The 18911-nt window shown below is 45.9% G+C and overlaps 1 protein-coding gene, 1 long non-coding RNA gene and 1 other non-coding gene across 7 annotated transcripts in view; 2 read left to right on the forward strand and 1 right to left on the reverse strand.

Moving 5' to 3' along the window:
• Positions 1-596: 596 nt before the first annotated feature.
• ACO1 (aconitase 1) overlaps positions 597-18911 on the reverse strand; it is a 66583-nt gene continuing 48268 nt past the window's right edge. For all 4 annotated transcript variants that reach the window (XM_055577812.1, XM_055577813.1, XM_055577809.1 and 1 more), the window contains exons 13-21: positions 17824-17908; positions 16899-17055; positions 15635-15759; positions 13950-14054; positions 13067-13209; positions 9426-9573; positions 5544-5666; positions 2202-2387; positions 597-1446 (exon numbers count right to left, since the gene is read on the reverse strand). In XM_055577812.1, coding sequence (XP_055433787.1) covers positions 1333-1446; positions 2202-2387; positions 5544-5666; positions 9426-9573; positions 13067-13209; positions 13950-14054; positions 15635-15759; positions 16899-17055; positions 17824-17908 — 1186 coding nt within the window. In that variant the 3' untranslated portion in view covers positions 597-1332. The remainder of the gene's footprint in view (positions 1447-2201; positions 2388-5543; positions 5667-9425; positions 9574-13066; positions 13210-13949; positions 14055-15634; positions 15760-16898; positions 17056-17823; positions 17909-18911) is intronic.
• Positions 3775-18765, forward strand: LOC129649867 (uncharacterized). 2 transcript variants are annotated; one of them, XR_008713318.1, is made up of 4 exons: positions 3775-4043; positions 6283-6339; positions 17847-17992; positions 18576-18765. It is a non-coding gene; the product is annotated as an uncharacterized LOC129649867 (long non-coding RNA). The 2 variants fall into 2 exon arrangements; XR_008713317.1 differs by lacking the exon at positions 18576-18765 and having other exon boundaries at positions 17847-18063.
• TRNAE-UUC (transfer RNA glutamic acid (anticodon UUC)) lies at positions 12487-12559 on the forward strand. The gene has a single exon. It is a non-coding gene; the product is annotated as a tRNA-Glu (tRNA).

The raw sequence follows: 18911 nt of genomic DNA on the forward strand, positions 1-18911 counted from the left end.
TGAATTCACTGGAACCTCAATCTTGGACATCTATCCTCCAGAACTGTGAGAAAATAAATTTCTGATGTTTGAGCCACTCAGTCTATGACATTTCATTATGGCAGCTGGAGTAGACTACGACACGTGCCCTGAAATGACTTCAGTGATGAAAACGAGCAGATAACCCAGCTGAAGATTAAAAAATATTCTGATCTGTTCACCAAGCTACATTGTCACTGCTCCCAGGCTATTGCTACCGTCTTGTGTGCTTGTAAATGAGGTTCAACACAGCCATTTAACCTGCATATTACTGATGTGGTTACAAAAAAGAGCTCGAGGGACTTACCTGGTGGTACAGTGGCTGAAGACTCCGTGCTCCCAGTGCAGGGTGCCTGGGTTCAATTCCTGGTCAGGGAACTAGATCCCCTGTGCCACAGCTAATTGTTCTCATGTTAAAACTAAGACCTGGCACAGACAAATAAATATATTTTTGGAAAACAAACAAAACTCGAAGATCATTCAGACTTCAGGAACCTGCAGTCTGAAATTTGCTCTGCTCTAAATATCACAAAATGAGGGCCACGCACGCAGCAGAATTCAATACCAAAGTCAAAAAGTTTTCCTTGAAAATAGATTTAATCTTATTCAAATTAGAAATGTTCTGCATCTCTCTCCAAAACCACCTCCAAAGTTCTCCTCTTGATATATGAAAAGTTTTCTAGGCAAACTTTATGAAACTACTGAAAGAAATCTCCGTATTTCTTCAGTGTGGATCTGTCAAAAGGTACACAAGCAAAAACTTCCGTGTCTGAGCTGCTCACGAGGTGCCTGGGTCACTCACTGGAGGACAGGGCGGGGTGCAGGGACTAGTCACCACGTGCGAACACGTGCCCCTCTGCCTTGTCAGCTAGGCTTGTCTTGTCGGCGCACACAGAGGCAAAGGACTCTCAAGGGGGAGGTTTCACTGAGCAGAGGGTAACAGAGAGGAACCAGAAACTGGGCAGGAGACGGACGTGTGTTCACCTGAACACTGGAGGCTAAGAGTGAAAAATCAGCATTCAGTGATCAGTGACCTTAAAGGGCTCAACTCTCCCTTCTTGGCACAAGTGACAGTCCCACCATTCTAAGCTCCCAAATTCTACATCAAGATAAAAAGATTAACAAAAATAGAGCATGTAGAAACTGCTGATTCTGTGTGCAGAGGATCCACACTGGGCGCCCTGGGCAGGCAGCACCCCTGCGTGGAGGGGAGGGTCGGGGGAGGAGGCCGGGGCGGGGACGCTGCCGACCCAGGGCCTGTGGGCTGTGGATGCTGTGCTTCCTCCTGCCACCGGGCAGCTGGGACACCAGGGCCTACTTGGTCATCTTGCGGATCATGTAGTTGAGGATGCCCCCATTATGGAAATAAGTGAGCTCCACGTCGGTGTCAAACCTCATGACAGCCTGGAAGATCTTCCCGGTATCCAGCTGGGAGGATGGATAAGCAGAGAAGAATTGCTGAGGGAGGAGACGAGCCAGCCCTCAGACTGCCCCTCCAAGTGCAGTCCATGCCCTGGCAGCACCCAGCACCCAGAGCAGGTGCCGGCCGGCCCCAGCCCAGACCCGCTGAGCAGTAAGCTGTGGTTTACTTAACAAGATGCCCCAGGTACTGATCTACAAGGTAAAGCCCTGCAGAGCATCTGTGACGGAAGTGAGAGACACTGGAGAATTATAAACAGCCTCTCGGGGCAGCAATTACTAGCAATGTTTGGAATATTTTCGAAGCCTTCACCAGGGACGGCCCGAGGAAGGAAGTGTTGGCAGCCAGCAGGCACTTCACTAAGGTTGTCCCCTAGGCGCTGGCCCAGAGGCTCGCCCTGGGACACGGCTCAGCAGCTCAGTCTGCCTGGGCAGCTAGATCACCCTGGGACCACGGTGGCGCACTTCATCCTCGCCTTACCCAGGGCTAATCTGTCGTTTTCACCTCAGTACTAATCAAAGCCAGGGCGGGGTGAGTGTGTCTGTTCACATTTTTATCATAAAAAGGTGTTTTAAACGCCCTGTCCCTGAGCTTTTCATCACTATTCTCCCAATGCAGGAGACATGAGTTCGATCCCTGGGTGGGGAACTAAGATCCTGCATGACCTGCAGTGTGACCAGATTAAAACAAACAAACAAAAAAGACTGATGACAAACATGGGGCCCCTTTTAGCTGGACCTGGCCTGGAAAGGCACTGACTTACCTTGATCTGGACTTTCATTCGTGGTTTCAGGGTTTCTGGAATGCTAATAGTGTATCGTTCACGCCCAGTGAGTCCCAGGGTGTCTGCATTCTCCCCAGGGAGGTACTCGAGAGGGATCACCCCCATGCCGACCAAGTTACTTCTGTGAATGCGCTCATAACTCTCCGCTAGGACAGCTCTGATTCCCTGAGAAACCAAGAGAGTAAGTAGTTCGGACACAGTTTTTCTTTAGATACACAGACACCTTACAAAAGGGTTCTTAGGTCAAAACTCTTCTCCTGCCTAAATTCTTCTTAAGTACCAATTAATCCTTTACATAATATGTTGTCATTATAAATAGCACCGTAGCTGACCAACTGCCTCCACTGGATAAGCAGCGTGCGGGCAATGAAGTAAGCTCTCTGCTTCTACCTCCACCAACCCTGGATGAGACACTGGTACCGTGCCCCGCACCCTGGGAGTCAGTGGTCTGTCAGATATTTGAATCCACAAAGTCTAACCACACACTTAGTTTGTGATACAAACTCCCATTGTGTCTGGAAACCACACTACAAAGAAACACAAAGAAAATTCATTTCCCCCCTTGAATTTCGGTATTATTGTAGGCTGTATTAGCAGACACAGAAGATTTAATCAAAACACAACTTTCAGAACATACTACAGAGAAAGGAATTGATCACCTGCGGTGTGCTGCTTTTATACCTCCTATTTCAAGGATCAAATTGCACTGAATATAATCTTGATATAAAGCTTCCTATAAAGTACATTTTATTGGTAACCTATAACTGACAATATACAGCAATGATCAGTAAACCAGGATACCTGATTAACTGGAACACCCAAATCTCAAATATTAGTTAACTGTAATATAATATTAAGATACCCGTAAAAGCTCTCAACATCCTTTCAGATCCCCTGAATCAGGGTCACTCAGGAAGCTTGTTAAAAAATGTAGATTCTTGGGTACTTACTACCCCTGATCTACTATATCAGAATCTCTTGCAGGAAGCATGGGTGGGAGAAGATGGGATTCTTTTAAGTCTGGAGAACCATGGCAGACAGAGGTGTTCTAAGACTCTGCTGATATTACAATCACCAGGGGAGGCTTTTAAAATCCAGACGTCCAGGCCTTTCACCTTACCAACCAAACCAGAATGTCTGGGAATGAGATCCGGGCATAGGTATTTTTTAAATCACAAAGTGTTTCCAAGTTTAAAAGCACAGATTTAAAAGAGCAGATTCTTTATGACAGTGGGTATTTTGTATAGATTTATGTACATATGTACTGTGTATTCATTTGGGGGGAAGGGGCAATGGTTGTAAACACAGGTTATTCACGCCCCAAGCTCCGTGAGGAGGGCTGTGTGGGGCTGCAGGTCACACTGCCCGGCCCTCTCTGCCTGCGGACAACGTGGCTGAGGCTGGCCAGCTACAGAAGGAAGTGTGCACGGCCGTCTGGGCAGACAGAACTCAGGGCAGTTCTGTAGAGAAGCTGACACTTTCAGAGTCAGGACCCTAAAAGAGGGCTGTTCCCTTGTTCTTTGTATACCCGCTGCTCTCCTGGTCGGGCTTCGCCTCCGCCCTACTCACCTGTGTGCTTGCCCTCTGCCCCTTAAGCCAGGACGGCCCCACCTGTTAGTTCATTAAAGGGAAACATTTACCCACTGATGGCTGTTACTTGAGGGGCTATGAGGGACATGGCCCAGCTCTGGTTTCCCTGGTAACTGACAGCCAACCTGATGTCAATCCCAGCTCTAATAAATGGGAGGAGCTGCCTCTTGCTCCCAGGGGTAGAAGTGTGTCCTGCCTGCAGTCAGCCACGGCCCCCGATGCTTCAGATATGTAAGAGCCTCCCTCTGTGAGACCACTGACGCCTCTCTGTGAGACCTCCCTCTGTGAGACCACTGTGAGGTCCCTGTGAGAGCCTCCCTCTGTGAGACCACTGATGCCTCTCTCGCCGTCGCCAGGCTCTTTCTTTGGCCCTGTGGCTGGTGCAGCCCCACCAGACTCGAGAGCCCCCCTGTGCCAGGACTCGTCTATCCAGACCTTACTGTCTCCCGCCCAGCCCCAGACTGCTCCTGCTCTCACTGCTGTTGCCAGTGCCCGGCTCCCTTTCTAAAATCCTTCCTTTTGTAATTTCTTAGGTTCTTTTCAGCATTTTCTAGAAAAAGCAGGCCTTCGACAAATTATCAACTAATAACATATCTTTTCTCTACACCTTGCCTCCACTGCAAACTAATGGAATTAAAAAAAGCGGGGTGGGTGTTGATAAGACCTGGGCATCTGGAGGGCTGTCTGCAAGACAGCCATATATTTTTTACTGCACTTGTGGATATCAACTGACCTAGCGTCTGCCAAGTGCATTGATTTGCTCAAGCCATCGTTATTTGAACTGATATCAGCTAAGCTGTTCTACCCAACCCTGAGGACTGAAGCCAGGCACTAAGAGTGGCCCTGCTTTCAGGGCCAGCAAAGGGGCCAGAGGTAAAAACTCCTGTGGGGCCCCCTCCCACAGGGACAGCTTACGGGTCAAGCCCTGAAACGGCTGAAGGTTCTGAGGAGCTGTCTACACACAGAGAGGGCTTCCTTTTCTACTGAGCCCGTATGCAGACCATTCACTGGCAGTGAAAAGCAGCTGTAAAAAGTGCATTCCCTGAGTTTATTCAAAGCTCAGGCTCCTGGGCTTCCCTTGTGGCTCAGCTGGTAAAGAATCCACCTGCAATGTGGGAGACCTGGGTTCGATCCCTGGGTTAGGAATGATCCCCTGGAGAAGGAAATGGCTACCCACTCCAGCATTCTGGCCTGGAGAATTCCATGGACTGTATAGTTCATGGGGTCGCAAAGAATTGGACACAACTGAGAGACTTTCACTTTCAGGCTCCTGATGTTTTCCCTTCTGTGAACCTAACAGATAAGACAGTAGCAGCAGCTTATTCCTCACATTGACCTGGGACAAGGGCCTTAAATAAGCTTCAGGTGCTAACCTGAGAGCATTATGAAAACCATGAAACTTTCCCCATTAAAAAAAAAAGACATACATTCCACACTTCTGGATGTAATTTCATAGACTTCAAGATCCTCCCCTCAACTGCTGTACAGACACACCCAAAGATCCGTGGCTCCCAGGGTAGCCACATTTGATGGTGGGGAGCCGGGCGACTCTACTTCACTCAGTGAGGGAAGCCCCGATCTACCAAGCAGGAGGCGAGAAAACAGTCCACGCTTCCCCGAGCTTGCTTTGCTCTCCCACAGCATCTTCTTGGAAAGTAAAGCCTCGCTCCCAGCTTCCCTTCTGGTTCAGGGGGGCAGCTGCCTGCAGGGCTGTCTCAGTGTCCTACTCACCAGGAGGAAAGGGCCCTTGGCGGCCCAGTCTCGGGAGCTGCCAGAGCCGTACTCTTTGCCGGCCAGGACGATGAGGGGGAGGCCCGCCTGCTGGTACCGCTCAGCGGCGTCGAACACATCAAGCTGAGGAGGAGAGGAGGAAGGTTTTACTGACAGAGTAAAGGCACAGCGTGTAGACAGAGGCCAGTGAGTCCTGGGGGGACATGCAGGAGTGTCTGCAGTTGGCCAAGCCAGTGTAAATTCAATGGCAAACTCAACCAATCAGTTGCCTGGTCTACAAATTTCCAGTTAATGCCATCTATTAATACTTACCTCTGTCAAATTGAATTTTATACTCTTAAGTGAAATGCCTTATTGTCCTAATTTTAGAAAAACATTCAAATCCTAGGGCATCAGGGGGAAAAAGGAAATTAGATCAGTTTTTTTTTTTTTTACTCTTCTATTGATTAAAATATTTTAAAGCAAAAGCAGAGAATCCCACCTAAATCTGGGTTTTGATTCTGTACCAGAGACTTGGTGATGGTTGGTTGTGAAGGGTGGCCAAACACAAAAAAAGGTCACGTGTTTGGAAATTACAAAAATGCAGACTTTTATTCATCACCCTTCTACGTGGAGGTCAAGGAAACAATAGTAGAAACACTGATGAAGCACCAATCAATAAAGGACAAGAAAGGGATAAGGAATCTCTTAGTATGTATGAGAAACAGCTTTAACAAACAGATTCGTTTGTTTCTCATAGGAACTCGGAACATTCTGCTGAGCTGAGGCTTCACAAAGACGGGTGATATCATTGATGGTGAGTAATGAAACATTTTTTTTGTCACTACTTAAGTCAGAAAATAGGACCCCTCCAAAGAGTCCAAAGAGGGAGTGTTTGATTTGAAAGGAGCTCTAGAAAGGTATATAATCAAACTCTCAAGTAGGCTTTCACAAATTACTATCGTGGTAAAAGGATGGAGACTGTGGTTAATGTCACACGGCACTGCCTAAATCTAGGCAGGGTTCTGTCTGTCTGCAGCTGAACAGAACTCACAAAGATAGAAACAGTTGGAAAAAACAGTAAAAGCCTGCTCTGTCTAACCAAAAAGCCTGGATGCTTTCAAAGACCAGGAAAGAAACAACCTACCCGATATTTTCAGAGGTATCTATTACTAATTTGGATATTAAGAATGTGGGAGTGTGTGTTTTAAAGTGCTTTCAAAACTACCACAGAGCTGACAATCCCAAGGCAGAGTGGCTGGGTTGTGGAACCCAGCTGTGCGGACTCAGCAGGTTTGAATTCCGGGCTCCTGGCTTTTCTCTTGTATGCGTCAAACTGAGAGTAGCAGCAGCTTATAAAGCATGGGCTCCCTGCGCTCTCCCTCTCTTCTAAAGAAGGCATAAAGTTAGTGGTTTCTTCTGATATCTTACCTCTGGATCCCTAAGTATATAATCGGTCAGTTCATTTCTCCTTTTTTATTATCCATTAAATTCCTACTTAGAAGATTTAGTTCTTTCAACTACCAGTCTCGTAGGGCCCTCCCCCTCCCAACCTCTCCTCTCCAGGGCCTTCTAATATCACTCATCTTTTTTTTTTGGCCATACGTTTTGATGACGTACATGCTATTTACAGCTGAGCCACATAATGGACTCAGATTTCCTTTTCTTGGCAATTAAAAAAATTTTTTTTCCCACTGGAAATAATAAATTTGTATGTGTGTGTGCGCATGTGTTCACCTGTTTCTGTGTCCCTACCCATTAACTAATGAATATACTACCTAAAGTATCGATACAAGTCTTTTCTGAAGACATTCACATCTGTCAAGCAATTTACTTTAAAAATCTTTTTCACGAGGTGTCACTCCTGATGCCCTCATTCCTGTGTGGACCGCTGACTCTCTGAGGTGTGTTCATGTGACAGAGGAATCTTCCTTCCCCAGCATCCAGGTGATTCCCTGCACCTCCTTTTCCTGGATCCTACATCTTCCCCTATATTTGGTTTATTCTCTTGTTTTGGTGGAACACAATTACCAAGTAGCTTTCTGAGACCGGGGCTGACAGATTATTTTTAAAGCTTTTGAATATCTGAATGTGTTGTTACTTTACCCTCACTTGGCTGGTCGTATGAGGGATACAGACTTTAGAGTGCCAGCAATTTTCCTCAGTCTAAGTCTCCTCGGTTGCCTTGAGTGCGTCTGATCCCCAGAAGAGTGCACATAAGCTTTTTTTCCCCCTCTCTGAAGTTTCTAGATCTTCTCCTCACCTCTACTGTTCTTAATTTCACAGTGATGTGACTTGGAGTGAGTATTAATCATGTGGCTGGGTGTGGTCAGTGGACCTTTTGATCTGGAATCTCAGATTTTGCACTTGAAGAATTTCTTGTGTTAACTCTTAACAATTTCCTCTCAGATTTTATCTGTTCTTTTTAGCATCTTTATTCAGTCAGATGCTGGTCCTCCTCGGTTCAGGCTTTGATTTTTCTTACATTTCCTAATTTCCCCTTTGTCTTTCTACCTTCTGGAAGATTTTCTCAACTAGTCAACTTTTCCTGTGAAATTTTTTAGGGACTTTTTTTTTTTTTTAAGAGCTCCTTCTTGTCTTCTGATTATACCAACAGAAAATCATCTCTCATCATTCTGACGAAATAATTGTTTTTCTTAGTTTTCTTCTACTCTGTGCATTATCTGTTTTTCTCTTTATTCCTCTGTTTCTTGTCTAGGTCTGTCTTTCAAGTTCAAGGCCTGACTCCAATGTCTCTTCATCTCTGATGCTGTCTCCTTATTTAAGCTGAGGCACTAACCATCTGACTAGGAGTTCTGTGCACGGTAGGGCTGTCAATGAGGGATCCCACCCTGACAGCTGGCATCCCAGAGGCCCTCAAAGTCTATTAACTGCAAGTCCCTTCTTCGTCTCTTAGCGATTTTACCATTCATTTGTATCTTTTTCACTTAATAGTCTATTGTCCCTCCTAGTCACTGAACAAATACGTCCTGGGCGCTCACGCTGTGCTGGATGGGCTTCCCAGGTGGTGCACTGGTAAAGAACCCACCTGCCCATGCAGGAGACACAAGAGATGTGGGTTTGACCCCTGGGTTGGGAAGGTGCCCTGGAGTAGGAAATGGTAACCTACTCCAGGATTCTTGCCTGGGAATTCCCATGGACAGAGGAGCCTGGCAGACTACAGTCCATGGGGTTGCAGAGTTGACTGAGTGACTGAAGCACGCATGCCACCCAGGGTTAAGCCTCAGAACCTTAAAAAGCAGATATTATTTTACTTTGCAAGTAAGAAAAGTGAAGCTCAGAGAGGTAGACAGATTGCTGGAGAAGGCTCCACTGCTGGTCTGAGGTGGAGCTGGGACTTGAACCTGGGCTTGTCTGACTTCAAGGGCAGGCTTTCCCACCTCTCCCCATGCCTGCCCTCTGTGAACAGACAATTCCAGCTCTAATAAACCAACTCCACGTGGTTCCCATTAGGACCCAAGCAGGCCTGCACAGTCCTCTGTATTCTTCCTTCCCTGAGGTATGATTAATTAGATGTTACTGAAGTCATAAAACAGCACTTCTTAGTAAATATCCTCTACCTTAACCTGGAATTTCCCCTTCAAGTATTCTGAACTGATGAAACCTCAATCAGATGCTTTTTAAGCTCAACTCCTAAGAAACTAGATTTAGTTAAAGCATGAAGCAGAAATCTCTAAGCAGGAAAAGGCCTCCCCGTTTAAAGGGACTCTTCTTTAGGGATGAACTCTGCATGTATGGGACACTTGGCAAGAGGGATTACGTAAAGCAAGAGGTAGGACGAGGTGTGGGGAAAATAAGGCCCAGGGGAAGCGCGAGTGCAAGAGCTGTGGCGCCCAGAGCCCGGGAGACGCTGGCTCTAGCGGGAGCAGACACCATACTCACGATCTCACCAGAAGGCAGGTGGATAGTCTGTGGTGCCTGCTTGTTCAAGAATTTGTTTAATAAGCGGATGTTGGCAAATGTCCCCCGCGCCATGATGGCATCATTCCCTCGGCGGGAGCCGTAGGAGTTGAATTCTCGAGGAGTCAGGCTGATAACGAAAGCAGGAGAGATGCTGGTTTAGGGAACTGAGAGATGAAACCTGGCTTACACCAGGAAAGGGGGTAAAAATCACAAACCTAGGTGTTTCTGTAAGTCTACTAAGTCTTGTTCTCCAAGGTGGAAACGCTGTTTCCATAGCTTCGACTGAGGGCACGATGAGAGGCAGCAGGTGCGATGGTGAACCTATAGCCTCCCAGCAGCAACCTACAGTCTTGTAAGTCTGGGCAGAGCAAGCGGGAGGAACTTTATTAAGAGCATTTTATTTATTCAGTAAGGTAGCCTATAAAGCTTCATTAAAAGTAAAATGTTAAAAATGGGTGGGAAAAAAAAGGAAGCAAAGGGAATACTCCGGGTAGGTCAGTTTGGTGGAGCCAAGAGTGGGGGACACATAAAATACATTCTATAAATTAAACAGAAGTAAGTTCAAATTTGTCCAGGAACTCAATGCAATTAAAAAACACGTAACTGGCAACATGACTTAGTATTGTTGTAAGATCAAAAGCAGGGTAGGGATGAAGGAGCAGAACAAGAACTGCTGGTCCTAAAATCAAAGAAAAGTCTGGTCTGTGGGTCTGAACGAAAGGATGTTTTGAGATGTCAGGAACAACATCTTAACGATGAACAGTGACCAGTTCACTGGGCTGTTTCTTAAAATGTTAGGAACCATGTGTGTTGATGATTTATTCGTTAGCTCAATTCTGAAGACTGAGAACCTAAGCACGGGCTTCAGGAGTAGGTGAGTGTGTCTATGAACCCCTGAAATTATGTCCAGAATGTGGATATGTATTTTTTGGGAAAGGTATATTTCATGTCATGCTATTCCCTAAAGACTATCAATAACCACCAATCAAAAAAGGTGTTGGTTACTCCTCTCTTCCTAGTTTTCTTCTTCCAGCCTCAACTCTGTTTCTCTAGTTTCTCTGTCCTTAGAAGCCTTTCCCATTCATTCATTCAACAACTTTTCACTGAGCACCAACTGCATGCCAGGAGCTGTCAGGTGCCTGGGATACAGCAAATCCCTGCTTTTGCAGGGCTTGCATCCTAGAAAGTAGAGACAGAGATGTTTTTTTTAAAAGAGCACCCTACACAAGTGTTACTAGATTGTAGTTAATACCTAAGAAAAAGTAGGCCAGGGCAAGAAAGAGTACGGTGTGTGTGACCTTATGGAGGAAGACTTGAACTTGGCATGGGAGTTCATTAAGAGGGTATCTTGGGGAAAGGCATCCAAGAGGAGAAAACAGTGAGCTCACCCGAAGGCTCTCAGGCAGAGGGGTACTTGGCCTTGTCTGAACATTCAAGGAACAAGGTGGTGGGCAGCGTGTCCCGAGCAGTGTGGGTGAGGGGAAGAGCAGGAATCACCGACCCACCTTGAACATCTGCCCTTTTCTATTTGCTGATAGACTTGCATCTCCCACTCAAGACAGAATCATCCCTTTAAAAGCTCATAATAGGGATGGTATGGGGAGGGAAGTGGGAAGGGGGTTCAGGATTGGAAACACGTGTACACACGTGGAGGTTTCACGTTGATGTATGGCAAAACCAATACAATACTGTAAAGTAATTAGCCTCTAATTAAAATAAATAAATTTAAATTAAAAAAAGGAAAACATACAGATGGCCAATAGGTACATGAAAAGATGCTTAATGTTGTTAAAAATAAATAAATAAATAAATAAATAAAAGCTCATAATATGAGGACTTCCCTTAGGTGGTCCAGGGGCTAAGACACCACACTTCCAGTGCAGTGAGCCCGGGTTCCATCCCTGGTCGGGGCACTAGATGCCACGTGCTGCAACTAAGACCCGGCCCAGCCAAACAATAAAACAAATAAATGTTAAAATCTCGTATGTATGAGGTTGGCCAAAAAGTTTGTTTGGCTTTTTTCCATACCATCTTAACAGCAGACAGCCCTGAGTGAACTTTTTGGCCAACCCACTATCTGTGTATGGGCAGTTGCCATGCATTTTAAAAAGTAGTTGCCCCAAGTTAAAGAAAAATCTCGACACAGACCACTGTGCGTTCACCTCCGCTAGATCTGGGCTGTCTTCTTAAACTCACAACACGCATATCCTGGGGAATAGGAGATATTCTCGGTCTCAATGAACAGACTGCCCCATGGAATGCACTAGGAAAAGGCAGAGACTGAATGCGCATGAGAGAAGGGGAAAGTTGTGAAGAGAATGGGTTACTCGCCCAGCAAGTGAGAGGAGGGGCAAGATAGCTGTCCTCTCCCACTGGGAAAAAAGAAAAAAAAAAGCTTCAATTCTGTTTCTCATATTGGGTCTGGGCCCTGACTCTAAAGAAGGTGACTCAGCAAGTGGGGATGGGGGCCAGGAATGTTCATCTCCCCAGACGAATCTCAAGGAGTCGGATCTGGGCGGGACACTGACTGGTATGGGTGCACTGTGGTGGTGCTTTAGTGTCTGACTCTTCACGACCCTGTGGACTGTAGCCCGCCAGGCTCCTCTGTCCATGGGGACTCTCCGGGCAAGAATACTGGAGTGCATTGCCATGTCCTTCTCCAGGGGATCTTCTTGACTCAGGGTTTGTTAAATAGCAGTATATAATATTAGTGTGAAAGTGAAAGTGAAGTTGCTCAGTCATGTCCGACTCTTTGTGACCCCATGGACCGTAGCCTACCAGGCTCCTCTGTCCATGGGATTTTCCAGGCAATAGTACTGGAGCGGATTGCCATTTCCTTCTCCAGGGGATCTTCCCAACCCAGGGATTGAACCCAGGTCTCCTGCATTGTAGACAGACGCTTTACTGTCTGAGCCACTAGGTACATCAATTTTAGTGTAATACCTGTTAAAATAGGTATATGACTGAAGGATTGCTGAATGGATGTGTAAATTGCAAATCCTCAAAGCTGTTCTCTGTAAAGAACATGTCTCTTGGGACTTCCTTGGTGGTCCAGTGGATAAGACTCTGTGCTTTCAATGCTGGGGTCCTGGGTTCAATCCCCAGTCAGGGAACTAAGATCCTACGTACTGCAACCAAGCCCATACACCACAACTACTGAGCCTGTGCACTCCAGAGCCCACACACCACAACTAGAGAGTCCATGGGCTGCAACAAAGACCCAGCACAGCCAAAATAAATAGTAAACTAAAACACAACATATGTCTCTCAACCAGGAAATGTAAATGCATTTCTGGTTAAACCCCTGCCAAGTGCTTCAAGTATAACCAGACCACACAGGGTAAGAGCCTTGTACATAAATGATCAGCCAAGCTGGTGGCAGGGATGATAGCTGAGTCTAATAAGTAGACTTGCTCAAAAAGAAGGCCTCCATGTGCTGAGGTTCATGTGCTGGTGGATTCTCTAGTAGCTTCAAAGCTACAAACAGAGTGATTGGTTTTCATGCTCCAGGGTTCAGTGAAAAACTGGAGTCTGAGTCCAAACAGACCTCATGAAAAGAGGACTAATGACCTCATGCTGTCCCTTTTGTCTTCAGGCCTCCCTGCCACCCCATTACTTACCCTCTGTTAGTTAAGTACCGAGCAGCAGGGCTGTTTCTTGCGATGTTTCCAGCTGGAGAGATGTGGTCTGTTGTTACTGAATCTCCCAAGTTTAATAGCACATAGGCATCCACGATAGACTTAGGGGGCTGAAGATCCAAAGTCTAGCAAAGAACACAGTAAGTCAGTGTTTGCCCGGCTTTTCTCCAACGCATCACCAGGGGAGCCTCAACAGTAGTGGTCCATGGATCTGACCCTGATGACAGCCCTATATCAACACACAGAGAATTCTAGTTTTATTGGGTTTATCACGGGTGTTTAGTAAAGCAAAGTGAATTTATGCAAAATATTCATATCTCATCCTTGAAGGAGGTGAAGTATTGGCACTATCCCCTCAAAAACAAAAGGGATGATGCTGCAAATGACATTCTTCCTCCACATCCAGAGAAGGTCCCAAATGCTGGGTACGGCAGGAGTCCTGCCTTCTACTCACATCCTCTCATCCCCTCCTCCCACTTGGAGAGCACAGACTCCTGATCATCAGTTTCAGAGAAGATTTCCCTTGTTTGTATGGGTGTAAGGCTTAAGTATGGCAGGTCCTGGAGCCTGTTCTCCTGGACAGTCCCCCTCAGACGTTACTGAGTCTCTATCCCAGTGACACTTGATCTCCAGGGGTCTCTGCACAGCCATGTGGAAGCCCTGGACAGACAAACCACAGGTGCGCTCCAGCTAAATAACCCAGCTTCCTCAAGCTCTCCTCAGTGTTATCTGCTCAGGTTTGTAAAGGTTTCAACAAAGTAGGTAGTCAAAGTGAGGGTACTGGTTAATCAAGTAGATTTTACAAGCCAAGAAACTTTTTGAAGAACTCATTTTGTTAAAAAAAAAAAAAAAAAAAAAGTCCTACCAGGTCTTCAAAGAATGGTGGTGATTTAATGTATGTAGATTTGGGATTCCAGCAATATAGCTTATCTGACGGGGCTGCTAAGGCATTCCAGCTCTCATTCACAGTCTTGGGGAGAAAGAAAAAAAGGAGAGGCAGATCTAACCACAGTTCATCCTGAGGAAGACTTAACATGTGAACATAACATTCAAGCTAAGAGTACAGTAAGACCAATTCTTAGTCTAAATGGTCACACAACATGTCTATACAAAGATACCACCATGCTAAGTAATTTAAAAATACACATGCCCTGTGACAGACCATCTCTAAAATGACCCCATGGACCTGCCTCCTGGGAATCCTACCTGTAAACGAACCCCTCCTGCTGAGTGAGGGCTGAGCCTAGTGACTCATTTCCAGGGTTAGGTTACAGAGACTGCCTTCTGTCTCTTCACCCTCTTACTTGCTCTTGCTGGCTCTGCTGGAAGCCAGTCACCACGCTGTGAAGAGACCCACCAGTAAGGCCCTGAGGGGGCCTCTCGCTGACAGTCAGTGAGAAGCTGAGGCCTTCACCCACAGCATGCGAGGTCCTGTATCCTGCCAATGACCACACACGCAGTCTAAGACCTGGCTCCTCCCCAGTCGAATCATCAGGTGAGGCCACAGGCTCAGATGACACCTGGAATGAAGCCTTGTGAAGGCAGACACACCCTGTTAAGCCGCACCTCCATTTCTGACCCACAGAAACAGATAAAAAATGTTTGCTGTTTTAATTCACTAAGTTTAGGAGTAATGTGTTGCAGAGCAACAGGTAACTAACACATATAATTTATGAAATAACAATCCAGGTTGTACCTGAGGAGAAATTATTGATGCTCTGAAGATTTGGGGAGGTAGACTTCTGGTCACAAGAACATTAGATAGTAAGTGACGGCCAGTATGCGTTCCAATTGGCTTGAATTTGCTCCACGTCATTAACTCAGCCTCTGGAGAAATGCATTCAACCCAGTATCCACCAAACTCCCTTCAACCATTTCCCAACGAGCAGCTTGTGGGATTCACAGTGTGTGTGTGTGACTCCCATTTGAATCTGTTCCCCAGTCTGCCCTCATATTTCAAGCCACCAGCCCCAGCCAGAAGCCCTGGGGTCAGCCTAACACAGAAACCAGGGAAAAGGGTAACATTCGAGTCTCGGACAGTGATATGGAGCCCCATACATTTCCCTTCTGTTTGTAAAATGCACAGCCAGTTTTTTTTTTTTTTTTAACTTCAGCAACTTGATAGTTTGGTGCTTCCAACTGAGTGGCTTTTATCTGTATTACTCTTTGAAGCAGGCAAATAAATCTGAGAGGTGTGTTCAGCCATGTGGCCCCTCAGTGACACATTATAGTGATATCGAGCTCCTCAACCACAGCTCATGCTCACCCCGGGCTGTCAGAGGAAGAAGGGAGCCATGCAGAGCTAGCCAGGAGCCACATCCATGCTGAGTCCATGCCTCCTGAGCCTGCTGCTCATGTGTCCAAATCTGGGAACATCTCGGGAGAGTGGGGTCTCGAAGAGCCTGAGTTGTAGGAGCAAAATGACTGTCCCACTTTGCCAGTTATCTGAAGAAATGCTACTTTGTCTAGCTGACACCGGCACTAGCCTCAGGGTTGGCAGAGAAGACGCAGAGGAGTGGCTTCCCCATGACCCTGGGGCGGGGGCCTCACCTCTATTTTCTGGTAGACCTCCTTAAACATCCCAGGGATCACGAACTGACGCTCCACTGCCTGGATCTCATCTCTGGTCGGCCAGATATCTTTCAGAAATACTTGCTGTCCCTTGGCATTGACACCTGGGGAGAAAATGTTTATTAGTGAGATGAACTTCATCTCATATCCAATTTTCATGGTCACAGGTAGTCACCCCAGTCTCATTGTTCAGGGCAGTTACGTTCAGTAAATTCTCTGCACACTTAGAAAACACTCAGCCACCACCCGCAAGAAACACACAGGTTAGGCTCCCAGGGGTGTTTATCCACAGTACTGTTGTCAACTGATCAATACATAATGCTGTTTCATGTGTTTCTGTTTACATACTGTTGATGCATTCACACTGAACTTGGGAGCCTAACATGAGGCCTGTCATAGCCTTCCTGAGCTCAGGAATATTCCACAGCACTTTAGCCCTACTCTCAGATCATTTTAAACAGTAAAACCACCAAAAAAAAAAGCACAAAAGTATGAAAAACATGATGCTATCCAGAGCACAAACAGGACACTTGTTTGCAGTATGAGACCTGAAATAAAAAGACAGGGTGTCACCTTGCTTGACCTCAGCTGAGAGCAGGCACGGTGAGTGACTCAGGGATTTCACCACCTCATACACATCTGTGAGTGACCAGGGGAGTGTGATGAGCACTGATTTTGGGGGTGAAAATCCACTTCAAAGAGTAGTCAAATTTGAAAATATGGAATACATATGTAATGAGGATCAGCTGCAGGTCTAAAACTATGATTTCCTTAAAGTAAATTCCAGGGCACCGTTTTCATATTATCTAATCTGCATAGCATGGACTGAGGAGGGCACACCAGGAGGCCAGGGGAAAGGAAAAAAGCATCATGTCCCCCAAGCTTTGAGATGCTGCATACTCTGGATGTGTTCCAACAGCAGAGACATTAAAACCAGGCTATCATGAGATTGAAGCAGGAACTGGAAAGGGAGGGACTGAAGCAGAGGCCAGAATGGCAAGACCTCCACTACTCTAGGTGTTTCTTTCCCTGTTTCTCCCTTCCCCTTTAGTAAATTCTTGTTTAGCTGTTTCAGTTATGTCTTAGCTGTGTGCTAGGGAAGGAAGCAAAGACCCTTCTTCCTCCTCTGATCTTTGGAGGTTTAGGCTTCATTATTTATTAAGGAAAGCAATAACTTTTTTCCAGTAATGTTTTCAAATTCATCGGGGGGAAAAATACTGTAACCCCACAAATCAGATCTTACCTAGTGGCTCTTTCTCAAAGTCGATCCTGATGGTCCCAGCAATCGCATAGGCTATTACTAAGGGCGGAGAGGCTAAATAGTTGGCCCGGGTATTGGGGTGGACTCGCCCTTCAAAGTTCCTGTTCCCAGACAGTACTCCAACAGCTACGAGGTCCCCCTGTGTGAGGCAAGGGGAAATAGGTCGCAGAGACAACAGACGGCCTGGGCTTCCTAGACCCATCTGCTAAAGTCCTCCTTTAAGTCAAGGAGCCCTTTAGGCTTCCCCTGCACTTGGGCTTCTCCCCGGGGAGAGAGACCACAGGGTGAGCCTGGGGGAGACATGCTGGGTCAAAAGCAGCAGAGAGACGCACTGGATGTTTTCTGCTCAGGAGCGAATACCAGGTGGGTCAGAAGGCAGCATCCTAGTCATTCTGCAGCTGGGGGCCCGAGAACAGGTGGGGAAGATGACAGGTTGACAGTTAGAGGCAGCCACACTGGCTGGCAGGGATTCCAAATCAGTGCAAGCGGACCAAATAGTATTTTTCAACACTATAGAATTTATGGGACAAAAATCAAGCCAATGAGTTTCTGTTCAGCTGTCTGACTTGGAACCAGCCTGCAGACAACAGGAACAAATGATTCCTTCACATGTGTGGGGCACGCGCAGGCCAGGCACCGCACTAAGTCCTTTGCGTTCACTATCACCAGAATGCTCGCAGCTTTCTGAAACACATACTATTATCACTTCCCGTTTACAGTTGTGAAAACTGAGGCACAACGAGGTTCATGAACTTGCTCAAAGGTATATAGTTAATAAGTTTAACTCAACTCCAAAGACCATTCTCTTAACCGCATCCCATGCTTCCCTGAACTTTCTTTAAAATTAGCAGCACTTCATCACACATCATATGAAAGAGAAAGACCCACAGGCTGCCCTGTTAATTACCTGTACGATGGCTTCTACCACAGCTTCCGGTAAGGGCCCGCTGTTGCCGATGCAGGTCATGCAGCCATAGCCCACCACGTCAAACCTGGTGCGGGAGAGAAGCACGGGATGCAGAATGACTCTCAGCGGGCCCGCCTGCTGGTGCCTGGAGACCACTGACTTAGAGAAGGTTAACACAGGGCTGTTTCTGTGAGGCTTTCATTCTCGGGAGCATTTTGATCTACATTCATCCATCCCAAATCATTCGATTAAGGCTCCTTTTTATAATTTACTTTAAAAAAAGACTGAAGTATAGTTGATTTTATATTTAACCTATTTTATACCTAGTAGTGTATATCTTTTAATTCCATACTCCTAATCCCTCCCCTTTCCAAATCCCTGATTTTCCCTTTGGTAACAATAAGTTTGCTTTCTGTATCTGTGAGTCTGTTTCTGTTTTGTAAAAAGACTCATTTACATCATTTTTTTTTTTTAAAGAGTCCACATACTACTGCTAATATATAATATTTGTTTTTCTCTGTTGACTCACTTCATTTAGTACCATATTCTCTAGGTCCATCCATATTGTTGTGAATGGCAATATTTCATTCTGTTTTACGGCTGAGTAGTATTCTGTTATGTATATATCTTTTTGGCCATTCATCTGCTGATGGACACTTAGGTTGCTTCCATGTCTCAGCTATCACAAATAGTGCTGCTATGAACATGTGGGTACATTTATCTTTTTGAATTCGAGTTTTTGTCTTTTCCAGATATATGCCCAGGAGTGGCACTGCTGGATGATAATAGTAGTTCTACAATTTTTAGTCTTTTAAGGAACCTCCATGTTGTTTTCCATATTGGTGACACCAGTTTACATCCTCACCTACAATGTAAGAAGGTTCCCTTTTCTCTACACCCTCCACATCCTCTCCAGCATTTATTATTTGTAAGACTTTGATGATGGCCATTCTGACTTGTGTAAGGTGATACCTCATTGTAGTTTTGATTTGCATTCCTCTAATTATTAGTGATATTGAGGATCTTTTTATGTGCCTGTTGGTATCTGTAAGTCTTCTTTGAAAAAATGTCTATTCAGGTCTTCTGCT

The sequence above is a fragment of the Bubalus kerabau genome, chromosome 4 (assembly GCF_029407905.1).
Source record: "Bubalus kerabau isolate K-KA32 ecotype Philippines breed swamp buffalo chromosome 4, PCC_UOA_SB_1v2, whole genome shotgun sequence".
Classification (NCBI taxonomy): domain Eukaryota; kingdom Metazoa; phylum Chordata; class Mammalia; order Artiodactyla; family Bovidae; genus Bubalus; species Bubalus kerabau.